At 36.0% G+C, this 19879-nt stretch overlaps 1 protein-coding gene across 1 annotated transcript; it reads right to left on the bottom strand.

Annotated features, from left to right (window-relative positions):
• Nucleotides 1–2367: 2367 nt before the first annotated feature.
• LOC136267819 (golgin subfamily A member 6-like protein 1) lies at nucleotides 2368–6302 on the bottom strand. The gene is made up of 8 exons (XM_066062998.1): nucleotides 6124–6302; nucleotides 5168–5217; nucleotides 5061–5120; nucleotides 4690–4806; nucleotides 4227–4361; nucleotides 3026–3205; nucleotides 2624–2691; nucleotides 2368–2570 (listed from the first exon to the last, which is right to left on the bottom strand). The coding sequence occupies exons 1-8, from the start codon at nucleotides 6240–6242 to the stop codon at nucleotides 2553–2555; spliced, it is 747 nt and encodes a 248-aa protein (XP_065919070.1). The 5' UTR covers nucleotides 6243–6302; the 3' UTR covers nucleotides 2368–2552.
• Nucleotides 6303–19879: the final 13577 nt, after the last annotated feature.

A 19879-nucleotide genomic window follows, 5' to 3' on the forward strand; every position in this document is an offset into this window, starting at 1 on the left:
TAGTAAGTAAATGCACAAACCATCAAGGAAGCTAGTGCTTACAGGCAAAATCAAGTTAGCCCTACAGCTTAACCAAGGTCATGCCTTGCTCTTGATCCTAAGTATGAGTTTCCAGCTCAACATAATACAATATAACTCGGCATGAATTCTCAAGTTCAAACAGTTACCAGTTCTGCCAGTCAGCAATGCTATTTCACTGGATGTATCAAACTGGTTCAGACTGAAATTGCCTTTTGATTCATTTATTAGTACTTTTATCACATTTAAAACAATATAAACCATTAGTAAAATTAACTTCTGCAAGCTATACTTACATTGGCTAGCAATTTCCACCAATTATGAACTCATTTCTGTTTGCAGCTTTTTTTTTTACAATAATTACATTTACTTTTTCATGTTTTAATCACTTGAATCAATTGAAGTACGTAGTTGCACTGCTCAACCTAAATGTTGCTACATATATATCATCTTCTCAGTAACAAGAAGGTAGACACTGATATCAACTGATGACAAGTTCTCAGTGTACATCCTGTGGTCCAAACATCATCTAGAATGTACACAACTATATGGCTAACTACATGCTCTTTCCTTGATGACTTGAGTAAGGGGGTGATATGGAAGCTTGAGCAAAAAGATTGGGTGTAAACTAACTAGCTACTTGTGGGTAACTGGTACAAATGCTCAAGCTCAAACTATTCTTCCTCCTAAGGTGCTACATATCTTTTATATACTCCAATGACCCTTGTCTCCCTGCCAGTCTGTTCTGGTGTTAGAGAGTATGTGAACGATTGAACGATTAGAACTACAAACCTTCAAATTGGCATGTTGTAAATGATTAAGCTTTTATGTCTTCGCTCTTGGTCAGCAAGTTCATCAAGGATGGTTAATGTCGTGCCGTTTGGGAAGGTGTTCAACATTAATGTTTGAAGCAGATTGCCGAGCTCTCTGTGCATCAGATTTTTTATGTATGGTAACGATGACGTCTTCAATCTGGGTTTGTATTTGGTTATTTGAAACTAGCTGGTTTATCCTAGCTGTTAAGTTGGATATTTGGTTTGCTACTTCTTGATGTTGTTTTGAAAACTGTTGAACCTCTTTACTCTCTACCCTCTTTGCTCCTTCAGACATAATTAATTGCTGTCTGATCAAAATTCATGACCAATTGAGAGGGATTTCTTCCATACACGTAATATCCATCAACTCCTCAAAATGATCCATCAAATCTTTCCTTGCTACATGCTTTCCTTTTTACTAGCCCATTCTACTCTGCAAGGATTTTGCCCATTCTTTTGTCAATTTAATCCCACGATTTTTAGGCAGCATATAACGATGCCTTCAGCAGCAGCAATCACCACACTACTACTAACTGCTGTTCCATGATTGTGCAATTCTTTGATATACTCTTGTACCTGGATATCTAATTTGATCTTCAACAATGGTGGCTTAATGGGAGTATACATAAAAATGTTTGTGGGTGCCTAATTGTCTGGATCGCATATTAGAAACCCAAGCTGTATACCACCACAGGCAGAGTATAGCAATGAATACATGCACATGTTGTTGTAGGGTAGGTTAATGTACACTTTCGTTTGCTTGAAATATTAATGCAAATATTGGATTGACTATCGGTTATCGACTTCTTTTGGTTGCATCAATATCGGATATCGGTACATGCCAAAAACCCATATCGGTACACCTCTACTATACTTACAATTCGTGATTTTCATATGCAACAACCAAAATGAGTACGCAACACTAAAAACTGGGTTGCTGTATTTAGTGGATCACAGATCGACGGATTACAATCAACGAATCACGTGATGAACATATTCCACTGCTCATTGGAGATGTTTATAAGCATTGTGTCAGTATATAATCTAATAATTATTTTACTAATAATGACAAACACTGCACACATCACTTCATCGCTAAAATACCCACACACCACTCCTGGATTTAGCTAGCTACATGATCATAGAGAAAGTATAACTGACATGCTAATAAATCGTAGAAGACACGTTTAATTCTGTTGTTTAAGTTTGTGAACAAGATACTACACATTCCTACCAAGTATTTGCCAGTGCCATCCCCCTTAACAACTACCAGGGCAAACCACAATCAAAAGCTCATGCAATTGTTCTTCAAAACAAACCGATATCTTTATTCATTTTTGCCAAGGACAATCCCGGACTGGAACAGCTTGAACATTGAGGACTTAAATAATTGTGATTTAGATTCCTTTAAAGGTTATATCTCATTGTTAGTTAACCACTATACATGATTTTTGTACATTAACGTTGTAATGCATGTACAATCCACACTATGTACATACTCAAATGTAGTTATGTATGTAGTAGGGTATTACAATATGCTTTTTATCAATAGTTGTGGTTATCAATAGTTGTGGTTTGCAGGTATAAAATTTGCTTCCACATTAAGAATGTGCAATTTAGTTACTACCAAACAAATTGAATATAAGTAAACAAACACAGATAGTTTACAACGCTGTTCATACATATACATGTACGCAGGTTTATTAGTCCTTGCACAGCTTACTTCATGGTCAGCTCCTATAGTTGTCAAGCAAAGTAGCTAGTTAATGAATGATTGCAGTAATATTTACCTTTAGCTCTTTTAATAGGGAGTTCATGGTTTTAGTGATCTCCTGTACGGTCTGTTGTGACATGATTCCTACAAATAGCATCATAGTTTTTGTAAAGATACCTGCACATGTAGCTGTTTATGAAACAGTTTGTAGTTACTGTAGTTACAGGTAATATAAGACTAATTAATTAATAAGCATGCATACACACTTTGTAACTAAAATTATATTGCAGAATATCATCATGTAGCTATGAGCAAGAGTTTAAATGTACTTGGCCCCATGCCTGTGAGTGTGTGTGTGTGGTTATCTGACCCATCCGCTGAGTTACATTTTTAAGTATGAGATGGACCGATATGTAAAAGAATGGTCACGTGGTGTCTTGGATACACTGCATTAGTACACTATTGTACATTCCCATACCTGGCTCAGTCAGGAGCTGGGTTTTTGCTGTGATCAGCACCCTTTGCAATTGTATGATTTCTAGTCTAGTCTGTTTCTCTATACTCTTTATTTCCAATTTTCTTGATTCTTGTTCCTGTTGTCTTTTTTTTTCATCATGCTGTCTTTGTTTTTCATCATTCACGAATTTATCTTGTGCAACTGTAAAAGCATTTGTGTTATACGTATACATTAATGTTATATATAATGTATATATCTACAGTATACCACTTTGACACCTCAGATGTAGAATTTAGCTGTGATTGTGGGATTGAATTTGGCCTAACAAGATGTGATTATGGGACGGAATTTAGTAACATGCTTTAAAAATAATTTAGTTGTTATACTGTTATGTATTATAGTAATGTAGGTGTTGATTGATTAATCAAATCTTGTTTAAAATACTGTTGGTGGGACTTTTAATCTAGCTCTTGAGGCGCGCCTCTATTTTAATTAAACGGGTCATATGCAGGTCCCATTATATCATGCAAAACTCTCGTACCCGTGGTATAACTATTTACATATACATTTATTTATTTTATTTATTTATTGATTAGCAAAACCCATCAAGGGTATAACGCTAATGTACAAAAAAAGGTCATGTAAGTGATTAACTAGCTATAACTAGATAAATAATCTTTAAAAAAATCTAGATTACAATTACTTAAATTCTCAATATTCAAGTTATTCCAGTCAGGGATTGTCCTTGGCAGAAATGAATAAAGATATCGGTTCGTTCTGGCATACTGTTGCATAAACTTTTGATCGTGGTTAACCCTGGTAGTTAAGGGGGATGGCACTGGCAAATACTGGGTAGGATATATATATATATAAACTATTTGCATGCTCTTAAAGAAGCATTGTAACAATCTGCTTAGTCAGCTAGTTATTTATCAAGACCAGAATAATTAGCTATTGCTTCTGGTAATGCCTTTGTCATGTACTAGGGCTTTCATTGGTACTTTTCCAGTGATAAGTTGGATACAGTGTAAATCATGACAGTTCCGCTAGTTTTAAACTTTTACTCCTCTACTATATAACATTTATTGTGTGAAAATTTACAAAAGGTTATAAATGAAACTGCATGTAGATGAGGAGTGCAGGCTGTGGTGCATGACATAATAGTTTTCTACCAAAGGCACTTACGCACACTCTGTAACTGATATTACTAACTATTACTAACTTTCCTTTGCATGTTGCATTTTGTCTCTAGCCAATTGAGCATCTGATTCTTTCATTTTCATTTTAAGATCCATGTCTTTCATTTTAGCATCATGTGCTCTAATTTTCTCATCTTCTTTATATTGTCTTTCTGTCACTGTAACAAGTACAGGTATAATTTGTAATTATACAGATGTAGCTATGATGTACGGTGTATAATAGGCAGTCTGAAAAAATATTTGATCACAGATGGAGGGAAAATTTTAATATTGAAAAAAGTGATTTATTAAAGTTTGATCAACCTATCCATTTTATTCAGATTACTTATATCATATAATGTAATTATCTTGTTACTTGCTTTAAACAAAACTTATCCTTCAATCCTTGTGTAAAAGCTTTAAATGGTGAACCAATAAGTGCATGTCTGCTTTATGGGCACCACAGTAAAATGCACGCATGTGTGTTGTACTAATGATGACACTAACTTTCTTTCTTATGCTGCAATTCAATTTTGACTTTGTCAGCACTTTTGTTGTCTTCTTTTAGCATTTCTAGAGCATGTGTTCTCGCCTTTTCATTTTCTTCATTTTCTTTGTCTAACACTGCACAAATGCAAGTATATTGTATATTTATGATTTATGATGAACTGCTAGCACTTTAATTCTCTATGGATGCTGGTTAACTGCTAGTTGTTAACATAATTGTGTACTAAAGATATTCCAAGTAATTACTATTCCTATGTATTTGGAAAGCGATATGTGAACATGGCTATTTTTCACTGTTACACTCATTTGCACTCTTCAAGTGCTTACTAACTCCTGAGATAGTACAGCAGATATATCATATAAATACTAACTTGCTTGTTTATGTTGGAAATCCAATCTAGCCACTTCAAGTTGATTGGCTTCCTTAATCCCTGCAGCAAAGTAACAGTCAAAATATACATGCTGACCTTAGTCTTACTTTGAATTTCATGCTGACTTTCACCTCTTTTCCGTTCTGCTATCCTACATCTACAATAGTGGAGGGTATGCAAATTATAAACATACAACGAGAGGACAATTGGAAATAAAAGCTGGAAACGATAACAAAAATGGAAAACAGACATAGTCAGTGCATGTTGCCAGTCTAAGAGTGACACTAGAGTCAAGCTCTTGAATAGTGTCCACCTTTTAAAGACTGGCCAACTTGTTTTTGTTACACAAGACCACTCTGCACAGTAAAATAGTTGTGAATTTTATTACTAATATTTATTTGCCATGATATACTCAATAGTGACGTTCACTACTTTCTTGTAGTGATCATGAAAAAAGCCAAGTGAAATTTACCATTTCCAATACAACAAGAGTGATATTTATCCCAAATTTCACTGTTATACCCATGCTATTCCCAGTTAATACCATACTCGCTCAACTTTTTCACTGCTACCAGTGAAATATGGGATAAATTTCACTGCTACTATTGAGACTTTTTGTATGGGCAGTGAAACAGATATGGTATTATTATACTTATCTCTGCTGATTTATAACACAAATATCACACTGCAAAAGTATACACTATTTGTTTCTTGCTCGTAATAGCAATAGTGAGTGCATGGGTACTGTTGTCCTAGGGAAATTTGGGGGGGGGTATGTGCCCACCCAGGCCCACCCTTGGCTACGCCACAGACTACAGGCATAGGTGACCTCCCTACTTTATTTCTTAGATCTCTCACTGAACTAAAAAAGTTCCTATATAAACAGATTTTTCTTGTATTTGTTGTCACATTCAATAGTAAAAGCATCCTTGTACATAACAGGCATGCCCTTAAAACTACTCTTGTATGCTATCATTCATAACAGCAAATTTGTTGGAATAATTATCACTTCACAAAATTTAATTAGTTATACAATTGCCAGTATACTTCCATTATTACTTACTCTGGGTCATTGCACACGAAGTTCCAACTGTGGTACCATTTTTTCACCTTTTTACAATGTATACAACTAGTACAACTAGACTCAAGACTAGGCTCAGAATAAAGCTGATAATCAGCCATTGTAACTCACAGACAATGGTTTCCAGTCAGCACCAAGACAAAGCAGGTGACAACAATAAACTTGTGACAGTCACATGATTGTGCATGTATAAACAGTTCAATATATATATATGGTGGAATCATGTTTACATCACGTGATAATATTATCACACTGAACGTCTCAGCATGACACAAGGCCCGAATCTGGTTCTATTCCACGCCTTGTCTGCAATGGAAGTGGACACCCTAGTGAATGTGTATAAATCATGACATTAGCACTGATTAATCTGCATCATAAAAAATGTTCAACTTCTACAAGAAGACAAATGACTGAGAGTATAATTAATGCTATATACCCCTGATTTCATATAGCCAGGTGGGTTGTATGGATGGCAATGTAGGCATGGGTGAGGGTGACTCACCCAGCACTTTGTAGCAAGCTTCATGGTAAACACAGTCACACTGGACAAGCAGCCAATACAACCCTACACGTTTTTTGTTGTTTTTTTTCCCAGGTATCACATATGAGTGGGTTATAATGGAAAGCACAAGTCACTTCATCACTTCTTAGATCCCTTCTTAGCAAGTACATTAATTGTAGGGTGCTATATTATGGTTCATGATGTCAAACAGTGAGACAACTATAATATATGCTCTAAACTACCTTACCTTGCTTACATGCAATCATTGTGTGGCAGAATACAAAAGAGATGATCTCAACCACAAAGGATGAACTCATGACCAGTGTGGTTTTTGTCAACAAGTCAATATTTGGAATTGCGTGGTATTTCCTGGAATTGTATGTTTATTGTAATAGTATATACGGTACCCGCCCAAGCGCAACGTCGCACTCACTCGCACCCACAACTTTGCGGCTATCGTTTTGTTCACCCAAGTTGAGTCCATAAGCGCCTCATAAAAATAATTACGTATAGCGATTTCAGGGTCGTGACATCATGCATGAACAGAAGCAGTAAACTGTCTAATAAGCTGAGTAGACTTCCATTGTTTGAGGTACAATGTGTGCACTTGTATTACCAATTACTATGTTTTTTATGTTTCTTGTCTACCCCTGGGAATAGTATAATTATGAACAGAACATGGCTTACAATTCAGCCTTAAGTGACCAACATTAGGGCTTGGAAATTGTTAGGTACAACATAGTGTACTGCCATTAGGCTATGCAGGTAAACTTGATACTTATTTCTCAACCATGGCATGGGAGGGAGGTCATTTTATATGTGTACACCTATCGATGCTAACCCTGTACTGCCCATACAGGCAGCTAGGGTAGTGATCAAGTGGGGATTTAACAAAGCAAATGTTATCTGCAGGAATACTGCCGCTACCTGTAAACCAATTGTCATTAGATACAAAATAGAAAATTTATTGCAGTGGCCCACGTGCACACCTGGCATGATATTTTGTTGGTAGCTAACCCCCAAATCTCACCTACCAAGCCTGTACAGGGGGTTATGGATGATAGGTGTGCTGAACAAAATACTCACAAACCACTGCAAAAGCAGGTTATCCACTATGCAGAAATTAGCCTTCTTATTTAAAGTTATCTGGAAATATTTTTTTCTGTGCTGTAAGGCCAGACTTAGACCCCTGTGGTGTGAAGTTTTTATGGTGGATTTTTGGAGGTACCTAAGTTACTTAGACCCTTTTCATGTTTATTACACACACCTGCACTAGTACTGGCAACGCATCAGTTAATTTTAAACCCGTAACTGTTGTTGGTTTAAAGTAATTTTATGGTTAAATACACTATAAATACATTTTTGTCATATCTTTAGAATGAAAACTCTTTCTTCATGATGTTTGAATGATGTACTGGCCATTTGCTGCTGTATTCGGAGTGATCATCAGTCTGACCAGACACTGCAATTAGTAAGAACAAACAAAATAACTATTGTAATTATTCTACTCATACAAATTATGTATAATTATGTTAAAGAATAGTGAGAGGATTGAGAATTATCGCAGTGGGTTTGTAATGTCAATTAACAACAATCAATTTTAATTTAGAGTAAAACATACTGAACAACCAGTCATTCTCGACATTACGTACATGCACCTATACCTACATTAGTACCTATATATTGAGATACTCTAGTAAAGCAGTTACAAACAGTATACAGTGGAACCTCTATTTAACGGACACTTTGGGACCAACCAATTTTGGTGAAATTTTACTGTTATAAGGAGGTTGTCCTCTTTCAGAGGTAAATTGTATTGGTAAAGGTCTATAGGGACTTCAGTAACTGTCCTTTATAAGGAGGTTAAATGTACACTAACAGTGTCCTTTACAGGGAGGGTCCATTAAAAGAGGTTCCACTGTAGCCACATTCACATATTTATACACGTAGACATGCATGTATCACGTGTAGTTATGAAAAGTAGGAGCTAGTATGACTACTGATATCATCATTGCACTTTAATAGTAGCGTGGTACACCTTAATTTTGCAAATACAGTAGCAATATATAATCGCACTACTATGTATGCTGGAGTTGCAGTGACCCCAAAATCAATGTACACTCTAAGGCCAGATTAATTGTTTTTCATTCCTAACTGCATTACTTACATCCTCCTGCCTCAAATTTTATTAATCACATGCACACGTGCTACTTTCTGCATAGTGGATAACCTGCTTTTGCAGTGGTTTGTGAGTATTTTGTTCAACAATGAACACCGCACCTATCATCCGTAACCCCCAGTACAGGCTTGGTAGGTGAGATTTGGGATTTAGCTACCAATAAAATATCCTGCCAGCAGTGCCAGGTGTAGGCCACTGCAATAAATTTTCTATTTTGTATCTAATGACAATGGGTTTACAGGTAGCAGCAGTATTCCAGCAGGTAACATTTGCTTTGTTAAATCCCCACTTGATCGCCACCCTAGCTGCCTGTATGGGCAGTATGGGGTTAGCATCAATAGGCGTTAATTTTTTTATTAAAGCTTCACAACACAAGTGCTGAAGGTCTGTAGGACACCTGGTCCTACAGCCTGCTGAAAGACATTAGATACAAAGACATTAGCTACATAAGGTGTGTTTGAAAAGTTGCAGAAAGGAGAAAAAATTCATGACTGGACCTAGGTAGCCTCGAACCTGCAGCCGAGTGTACATATATAAAATGACCTCTCTCCCACATAGAATCCATGGGCCCATACCATGGTTGAGAAACAAGTATCAAGTTTACCTGCATGGCCTAATGGCAGTACACTATGTTGTACCTAACATTTTCCAAGCCCTAATGTTGATCACTTAAGGCTGAATTGTAAGCCATGTTCTGTTCATATACTATTCTCAGGGGTAGACAAGAAACAGGAAAAACATAGTACTTTGTAATACAAATACACACATTGTACCTCAAACAATGGCAATCAACTCAGCTTATTAGACAGTTTACTGCTTCTGTTCATGCTTCTCTCGTCCATGATGTCACGAAATCGCTTTATAATGCTGACTCATAAATACGTAATTATTTTTATGAGGCGCTTATGGACTCAACTTGGGTGAACAAAACGATAGCCCAACTTTGCTCGAGAGTTTAAAAATCGCTAATTAAGGGATGTGGCAACTGTTTCACTCACGATTCTTGTGAACAAAACAGTTGCCACGTCCCTTAATTAGTGTTCTTTTTAATCTCGAGCAAAGTTGCGTGTGTGGGCAAGTGCGACATTGCGTATGGGCAGTACCGTAGTTATCCACTCCAAAAACACCTTTGTTGTAAAAAAGGCACGTCCAAGAAACTGCAAGTACCTGTAATCCAATGTAATTAAAAACACCTCAGTTATAGGGAAAGACTTTATGAAAATAAAATAACTGGTAACTTAAAGAGCTGATATCTGGAGCGGCCAAGAATCGATCTTAATCCAACTTACAAAATATATCTGTGGTAAATATTTCAGGCATCTTTTGCTCAAACTTAAGCTGTAACTGGGTGTCTAATAAAGTACTACATAGCTAGCTATGCATAATTTTGATATGTAGCTGAATTCATTATACAGACATACACTGATGGATGGTGGTACGACGCAATGCTTACCAGCAGCTATAGTGATCTTACTTAGTTCACTGCAGCTATATGAACATAATTTTTTATAAGTCTCAGATTACATTTCAAGTGTTTGCGTGTTGTGGCACTGTAGGGAAATGCCAAGCATCTCCTCATCTCAATAACTGCATCATCATTTCCTATGCATTTTGTGTCATATTTAGATCAACTGTTGTAACTGGATTGACAAGGTGTACAGATTTTCTAGGTCACATAGAATCAATAAAGAGAGATCAGTAAAGAGGATGGAGGGAAGCCAACAAGACATCAGCAATAATTATAGGAGGAACAATCAAAATGCACTCAAATAAAAAATCTCAATTAATATTCGAAATTCTTTGCTGATGTAATACATGAGCGATTGCTTTATTAGGGTCAGAAAATTGTCATACTTATTGAGATCATGTCATCTTTTTGGAAAATGTTTTCAACAGATAGTTAACTACATCTGATGGTGGCATTACTAAGTCTTCAAAGAAATGAAAGGAGAATTAATCTTCAGCGTAACTTTCTGGTAAAATTTTCAACAGCTGTTTTGCATTTGCATATATTTTTCCTTACTTCCTCCAATCCTTCATCATTTCTTTACAGCATTCCTCCACTGGCTTGTTCTTGTAACTTTTCTCAATGGAGTTTGATCCGGTATTAGATATTGACAACTATGATTTCACCCTGACTAGATCCAAGAGTATACTTTTGCACCAATTGGTGGCATGCATTGACACAGTTAATTACTGGTTTGTCAAAGATAACTTTGCTCAGGGGCCTACATAATCATTATTAGAAAGCTGAGAGCATGGAGATCAGTGAAAATCAATGCTTACATTTATACAGATACCTACATGTTAGTCAATTAGCAGGAAAATAGCAGTCCATATGGTGCAAATTTCTCCATATGTCACTTATTTGCAACAAACACTATTTCTATGTTCTCATACCCATATAGAATCCATTGATAGCCTCTAAAGTGCTAAGAAACTTAATTTGGCAGATAGTTATTGCATGAAACAAAGTGAATTATTAGCATTGAGTTGTAGGGTATAGCTACGTATAAAAACATCACAGCAATGTATATGTAATAGTTGTAACATGGGCATGAGGGCTTTGCCTGTGTTACAACTAATATGTAACACTTATTAGGCTGATAGCCTGTACAGGGCGATCAATCGCCCAAGCCAATACAAGTGCAGCCACTGAATGTATTATATATGCATACCTAAAATTTTCAATTATGGGTCAGCAGCTAGTACATTCTGGTTACGTTTGGTTATGATAAACGGACATATCCTAGAAATATCCTGGAGAACTTCCGTTATGCGAATTTAATGTTTTAATCAGTGCTATTGAATCGTTTATGGAAATACTATGCAGTTCACTTAAGTAGAGTAAGCCACCGATGTTCGGCCACCAGGAATTTTCGGACACTCGTACGCAGAAACTATGCAACGTATTCTCTTGCATTTTGCATTGCTATTACCTTAGGCCCTCACCATTTAGCCCACCAAGTTTCGTAGGATTTTTTTAAGTACTGTGTGTTTGGCGAGCCAATAAGCATGTGTCCGAATCGCATGACGTTTTGGCCAAAAGTATGCATTTTCGGACTGCAACTCACAAAGCACAATAAATGCACGGATTTGAATGAAATTTGGCATGAAGCTAGGGTAATCACTCAAGGTTCAGCCCACCAAGTTTCAGCTTATAAATCGATTCTACGCCTCAGTAATTATTAAATCTGTAAGCACATGTAGGTGTATCGAATATCGGACATTTATTGCCGCGAAAAACTACAACTGCTGATTAAATTTTTGAGCAAATTCACATGATTTCAGCTTCTACACACTATAAAGAGCAAACAAATCACAACTGATTGTTATTTGAGAGCTCATGTATCTTGTGACAGTCTGCAACTGCTCAGCTGACAAACCAGCTATGCACAGAGAGCCTTAAACACCTGCTGCATAGCCATAGCAAACTGTATAACCTTTATTGGGAATATTCTCACATGAGAAATGATACAGCATGTAAGAATTGTGAAGAGATTTTTACTGTGTCTATAGGTGACTGTTCTATAGAGTAGTTCATTTTGCCTGACTGCTTTATTGGAGTATCTTATCTTTTATTTAAATTATGGGAGCCACTGAATAAAACTGATACTATATCATGTGAGAAACCTAGCTGTTTACAACTAAGATTAAAGTTTGTAGAGCTAGTGTTCTATTTATGGTAGATCTTTGATTTTGGAACTTGAGGTCTTGATACTTTCTTGCCGGAGTAGCTCTATATAACTTGAAAGGGGTAGTGAAATCACTTAAAACTGGGTATAGTTATGCTCTGAACTGATGAATTTTTATGTGCTACTCTTCCTAATAAAGTCATGCACATTACAACTACAATAGATGTACAGCTAAGTAATTAGGTATATGCCTTTCTTCAGTCCAACACCTATAAATGTGTGGCATTTTCCAGATTTTGTATATAGACGCTTGGCAATTGCAAGGTTATAGATCTCTTAAGAAATAGCTTGACAATATCACAGTGAAGAGATGGCAATATACAACATATAGTTCTATTGCTATTCAACTACTCTGGTTTTGGTTTTCCTTATCTATTTATTTCAAGGAGGATAAGTTTGCATATGTATACAAGTGCAGAAATGCAATGAACAAATTCACTCCAAACTATTTAGCTACAAAATTTGATTGAGATGGTGTATAGATTGAAGAGCATGACATGTAGATTGTTGCCAGTATTAACTACATCCTGCAGTAAGTAGTTCCATGATACAGCTTGCCTTTGGCCATACGCCTGGCTAAAAATCCTGCATGTATTGACATAAATATGAGAGGGTAAACTGTTTTTACAGCAGCAATAAAATGTTTGGTTACAGTTCCATAATAATAATGTGTGACATGTCATGGTTTAATTGGACAGTTAATCTTCTAGGATATACACAATGCCAGGAAGACTGAGAATAGCAACATGCTAGGGATGGTTCAGTTATAGCTGTCATGAGGGAATCAATTTATACAGGATTTATCTTTTTTCCTCCACTAAGTTCCCATTAAACAAATTGTGCAGTCATTTACGCTTGTCACACTTACTGTACAATTAAAAACTTACAGTGCAGCTTTGTTATAATTACATCATTCATATTATAATATGGCATGATGAAAGTAGCTTCATTGGTTACTTGACTGACAAATGATTATCACATTCCAATAATGATTCTTCTTTCAGGGAAGCACAAATGTACATATACACCTACAAAAAATTTACACAATAGCAATTCAGTGCAAAAATTTGCACATGCAATAATGGTTGCATGTATGTGCATTATGATATCTTTAACAGGGTAAAAATGATTAACATTATTCAATCAACATTTTAAATAAAATGGCTTTATAAAAGTTATAGTAATAAGGACATGAAGTGTTTCCTTCAAATCAGTAGGATTCAGGACTGGAAGATGGTATAAATTTATTTTGCCTTGATATCTAACAAAGCTTATAAGATTATAAGCAATTCCATTTTACTTATAAAAGAGAAGAGCTATAATAATTATAGCATGCAGAGTGTGAAACATTTTGGACATACTTACTTCTAGGGTTATAATTTCAGGAAACCTCTTCAAATATGTATGCACTATAGATAATAATAGCTATAGCTATATACTTGGAATAGACATTAGACCTCGACTTCCAAAATGAAGGATCCACTATGAAACAGAATTATCCTATCCCTTGCAACAATCTAATTTTTGTGAACATTTTATTAATAACTTTGACAGCAATAATTTTGCACTTACCACTACATCTGTCCCTTCTCCAAGTACTTCGAGATCCCTACTTCTAGTGCTCCAAGATTCCTGCTCCTATGAGCTATCTCATTCTTTAACTTGTATCCTTTATTCTTTCTACCCCTTATAATTTTACTTGTAGTTAGGTAGCTAATTGTAATTTATAAATAATTATCTTATGGCTACCAGTGCTATAGACACTGCATCTTTAGGACTATAATAATATTGTAATTATTATTTTGCTGTATAGCCTCAGGCCTGCATTGCATGTAGCGTATGTAAAGTTCTGTAAAATGTTAAAATATACATATTAGTAAATAATAGAATACTTCATGTTGGTTAAACAATCTTTAGCTTCTCACATGACCTTTATTAGATTATCCTGATCATATTATAAGTATAAAGAGAAGATATACTCTAATAAAGTAATCAGGCAAAATGAACTACTCTAATAGAACAGTCACCTATAGACACAGTAAAAATCTCTTCACAATTCTTGCATGCTGTATCATTTCTCATGTGAGAATATTCCCAATAAAGGTTATACAGTTTGCTATGGCTATGCAGCAGGTGTTTAAGGCTCTCTGTGCATAGCTGGTTTGTCAGCTGAGCAGTTGCAGACTGTCACAAGATACATGAGCTCTCAAATAACAATCAGTTGTGATTTGTTTGCTCTTTATAGTGTGTAGAAGCTGAAATCATGTGAATTTGCTCAAAAATTTAATCAGCAGTTGTAGTTTTTCGCAGCAATAAATGTCCTAAATTCGATACACCTACATGCGCTTACAGATTTAATAATTACTGAGGCGTAGAATCGATTTATAAGCTGAAACTTGGTGGGCTGAACCTTGAGTAATTACCCTAGCTTCATGCCAAATTTCATTCAAATCCGTGCATTTATTGTGCTTTGTGAGCTGCAGTCCGAAAATGCATACTTTTGGCCAAAACATCATGCGATTCGGACACATGCTTATTGGCTCGCCAAACACACAGTCCTTAAAGAAATCCTACGAAACTTGGTGGGCTAAATGGTAAGGGCCTAAGGTAATAGCAATGCAAAATGCAAGAGAATACGTTGCATAGTTTCTGCGTACGAGTGTCCGAAAATTCCTGGTGGCCGAACATCGGTGACTTACTCTACCAGACAGTGCTTGTAGAATGGTTACTCCGTGCAGAGTGGTAGCTTCATGATGGGGGTGTGTCTATATTCAAAATCATGCGGACTTGAAACGATCGAATGAATAAGCTATAGCACTAGTTTTCACCTTAGCCCAACGTTTTTCAATGCCAAGTTCAAAAATGTCTTCAGACTAAACCCAAACCCTTTCTATAGCATTTTAATTTTTTTCTATTTAACAGAATTTTATGCTGACTGACTGACTGACAGCCAAGTATAATTTGACATACGGACTTGATTTTGCCAACCACAGACATACAATACAAGCACCATGGGCTTGCCTTTGTCTTTGTGTTCTAGTTCTCTTTGCTGACAATGCAAGGTGTCAATTCAAGTGCTAGGAGGGTATAGTGTTCCGTTAACCTTACTGAGAAAGATGTTTTGGCAAAATACTCATTTTGAGACACAGCAAATGAAACCTTGCAGCTCTCACACTTAACCCAGCTCATTGTTTTTGATGTGGAAAGGTCAGTGGTGCAATTTGTTGCACCACATTTGTCTTCCACTGGAGTTTACTTTATCAAGCTCTACATATCCTACAGAAAAAGATGTGCATATACACTGTAGTGTGGATTCTAGTAATATAGTACTTTACAATATTGTGAAATTGGTTTCTAAATTCTGGTCAATATTTTTTAGTGAGAAAGTACCAAAATACAGTAGACAGCAAGCCAGTATGCACAAGAGTACTGAGATTGCAATTAATATATCACACATGTGCATCAATACAAACCTTCACATTGATGTTTTGCAAATTGTTTCATTTTGTATGCTCTTTGGCATTTTTTTTATATAACCTTATATCAAGAGTTCATAATATTTGTATGGTGGAGAGTGTCTAACTTGAATGCATTCACCAAACACCCTGTGTAAAGTAACAGCTTAGCCTTATTTCAGAACAAAGGCTTTGCCTTCATCAACACCAATCAACAGTTTTCTATCCCCCAGTGAAGGTGTTGATTTGATAAAAGGTGAACTTTGGTGAACTTTACGCAGGGTGTTTGTACAGGCCATACTAAGAGTTAGACACTCTCCCCCATACAAATATTATGTACTCTTGCTTATATAGAAGGATGAAATTCTAGTCATAAGTATATGTGTCTGTATGCTGGTAGCAATGAAGCAATTTGCTTTTCTTGGATATACAGTCTGATTGCTCTTCAGTGTCAGTACCTGTACATGTGTGTTCCTAATCTATATTAGGTGACTGATCATTGCTTCTTGAACCATGCTCTCACCACTAGTGTTTGGTTGTGATTGTGATTCAGGCAACTGCTTAGACATCATAAGCTCTGGACTTGTGAAAAAGAAGCTTGGTCAGCTTGAAGCTAATGCATAACACAATTTAAGTACATCGAGATGTATGTGGTTATTGTGTATTCTGTGCAGAAGATTTTAAGTATATCTAGAAAGATATTTATATAGCTATAAGATAATAGACACACTTCACATAAGAACCACTGTGATCCAAGATACAAAGCCCACTATAATCCACTGCCAATCAAAGGAGTTTTAACACCATGGCATGTAAGCAGACTATAGCCTGAATGTATATAGGTTTAGAAATTGTCTACACCACATCTCTTACTGTACATGCATATGGAAAGTTTAGAGCCCCCAGAGGTACAGTACAACTATGAGAGTATCCATGTGAGTATTAAGTGCGTCTCATATAATGGCCCTATTTGAAGGAAATAGAAGCCCAGGCTTTTGACATTCACTTCTAATAGAAACACATCATACTATTTTAGCCAATCAAATTAGTATTACACATTTTTGTCAAGAACCTTGACAAACAAGTGTAATACTGATTCTATTGGCTAATCACTCTACATATTTCAAAATAATATGTCAAGGTGTTATTGAGAGTATTATATTGTAACACATTCAGTTGTTGGATTATCTACTATATTCTATCTAAAGTTCAATCAGCAGAATTTTCTTACTATGTATGCATTTATATATATGAATATATCTTTTTATTCTGTAGGACGTGTTCTACTTGTGTCAGCAAAGCAGTGAAGTATGGACTTGATAAAGCCTCTCCTAAACTGCATCATCAACTAGTACACAACCAAAACAATCAACTGAGTTAAGTGTGTGTGAACTGCAAGAAATATTTTGCCTTATCTCACCATGAAAATTTGCATTTACTGTAAGGATTGTGAGTGATATTGTCGACATAACAGGCTGGGGCAAAGGATCCGACTTAATTTAGGGGACTAGAATGTAGCTATAGGATGACACCCCCCATGTTCAGGGAAATTCAAAGTGCATGCACTAATAGCAATATAGCTTCATTTATGGCTTATTTAATGTTGAAAAAATAACTTTACAACTATTCCAATTTGCAAAAAGACACCACAATTATTACAAAACACACATTGCTAACATGTACATATTTTATTTTCTTGCAGCTTAACTAGTTAAACTAAGTTAATGGAGCATTCAAGCATGCATGAATGTATTATGACAGTGGTTAACCTCACAAAGCTCCTTCACAACTGGAGAAAAGGCTGGCGCACGTGCAAAAATGGCTGGCAATAATTGGAAAAGTACATTGTGCATGTGTTACAAGAAAAGGTGCGTAGAAAGACGCGTGGTGTAGTGAAGTTGGAGTTGGACCTATTTGAGAATAAATAGGAGAATCCATGGAACCCTGCACACCTAACAAAACAACCACCATCTATGGACGGTGGCAACCAGGTAAGACCTGCTGGCTGGGTTAAACTAATAAGCAACATCAAATTACTATTAATTTTAATGGTTTTCGAGTTACTATAGTTAGCAAATCTAAGCACAACAAGCTAATTATTGTATGTGTATAGATTACTGTAACTCACATAAATCTTGGTTGTTCCATTAAACTGACCAACTTTCATCCAATCAGGTGGCACAACCCCTATAAAGCAGTTTTAATGTATATGTAGGTATATGTAATATATAATTATCAGAATTTAATGCATGGTGTCCTTGGTGGCACTGTTAAAAATAATATGTAATTAAACTATTTACAATAATGCAACTTACCCTTTCGAACAAACAGCATTTATTTTCAGCCCAAACTTTTGATGTATGGTTGACATAATACATGTTGCCACCAACAGATAAGTATGAACAAGTAAAGTTGTTGAATGTTGGCTTGTCAGTGTCAAAAAGTGGTATACAATAATCATAGAAATCACCTCGAAGTCTCTACAAAGTGGAATATACATAAATCTATATCATGTGATAATGCATTTTATGTGCGAATTGTCTAGAACACAACAAAGGAACAAAGCTGGTGGCCAGGGACTTCTAATTTTACAGTTTGTCCAGAGTTCCAGGACCAGCAAAAGTCTTTATAGCTAGCACGTATTTGAACCTGAAAATATAAACAGATGTAGTCCTATACATCTGTAAAATGCTTAAACCATAAAGGATAGAATTATAGTGTTAGCTATATGCAAATAAAAATTCAACCAGATATCAAAAAACTATAATTCTCATATTCATGGAAGAAAACACAATGACTAAGCAATTCCAATTAGTGGTGTAATAAACCCTAGCCCACTGATCGAAATACAGTGGTTTGATTCTAATATACATGTACATGTGTACACAGCAGGCATAAAAAGCGTACTCATTAAGGTCTGGGCTAGGATTTATTTTAATTAGTACATGCATAAACAAGATTTCAGATGTCCTATGTATCGAATATATGTCGGTAGCTTTACGTATACTTTAACCCACGAAACAATATTTGACAAGGTTGATTTATGCTTATAGGAGTTGCTGCTGAGTTGCATATATATATAGTGGTTACCAATGTAGGAACACCAACTTTAGTATTATTAATATGAGCAACGTTAACGTTTCATACTACACGATCTTTCATCTCTGTAAATCCTTCCCTGAGATAAATGCAGTAAGTTTCATTCTACCATTAATTGTTGTGCTGTAGCTATTATACGAAACTAAAATTGATGTGGTAGGCTCCTGCTTGTAAACTTAGGAGTCTACATTTTAAGGGGGTTTCCTAAAACCCTTTGTAAACCCCTCTCTCTATGCCCCTGCAGGATTTTACAATTTATATACAAGCTATAGGGTCAAATCAACCTGTCAAATCCTCTGCATCCTCTGCTTGTGGTTTAGCCAACTAAATCGTTTTCCTAATGATGCATGATCAGCAAAATATGCAGTTGTCAATAACCTGGCTCCTCCTAGTTTCATGTAGCCAGCCTCCTTTCTCAGCCCGTGCAATGAAAAGGGGGCTGCCAGCTATACGAATCTAACCTGGGTGCCTTAAATTAGACTATTCTATCTGTTTCCCATCCTGGACTCAGGAATATTTGCATGCGGCAGGTGGTCCATGTATGATTTCCATTATAAGATTTATTGGCAGCTTTTCAAGCCATTATTTGCCATAAAAAGCTGCATAAAAGCATGCTAAGCTTCCATTAAGCAAAAAATAATACAAACATGAATATGTGCTGACTTGATAGCACTGCTGACACGTAAGCTGACAAGATGGCTTTTACTGAGCCCATACAGAATCCAAAAATAACCAGAAAATAATGGAAGAATACGGAATAATAGAATAATTAACTATTCAGTAGAGCTGACATTAACCAGATGCAAGC

This window comes from Dysidea avara, chromosome 9 (genome assembly GCF_963678975.1).
Source record: "Dysidea avara chromosome 9, odDysAvar1.4, whole genome shotgun sequence".
NCBI classification, from domain to species: domain Eukaryota; kingdom Metazoa; phylum Porifera; class Demospongiae; order Dictyoceratida; family Dysideidae; genus Dysidea; species Dysidea avara.

Bases quoted from the DNA above. Each gene is read 5' to 3' on its own strand.
- LOC136267819 (XM_066062998.1), bottom strand. From the start codon at position 6,242: ATGGCTGATTATCAGCTTTATTCTGAGCCTAGTCTTGAGTCTAGTTGT. The intron at 4,807-5,060 runs GTTAGTATTTAT...GCATTTGTGCAG, and splicing joins TTTCCAACATAAACAAGCAA to TGTTAGACAAAGAAAATGAA. The intron at 3,206-4,226 runs GTTAGTAATAGT...ATGCTTTTACAG, and splicing joins AATGCAACATGCAAAGGAAA to TTGCACAAGATAAATTCGTG.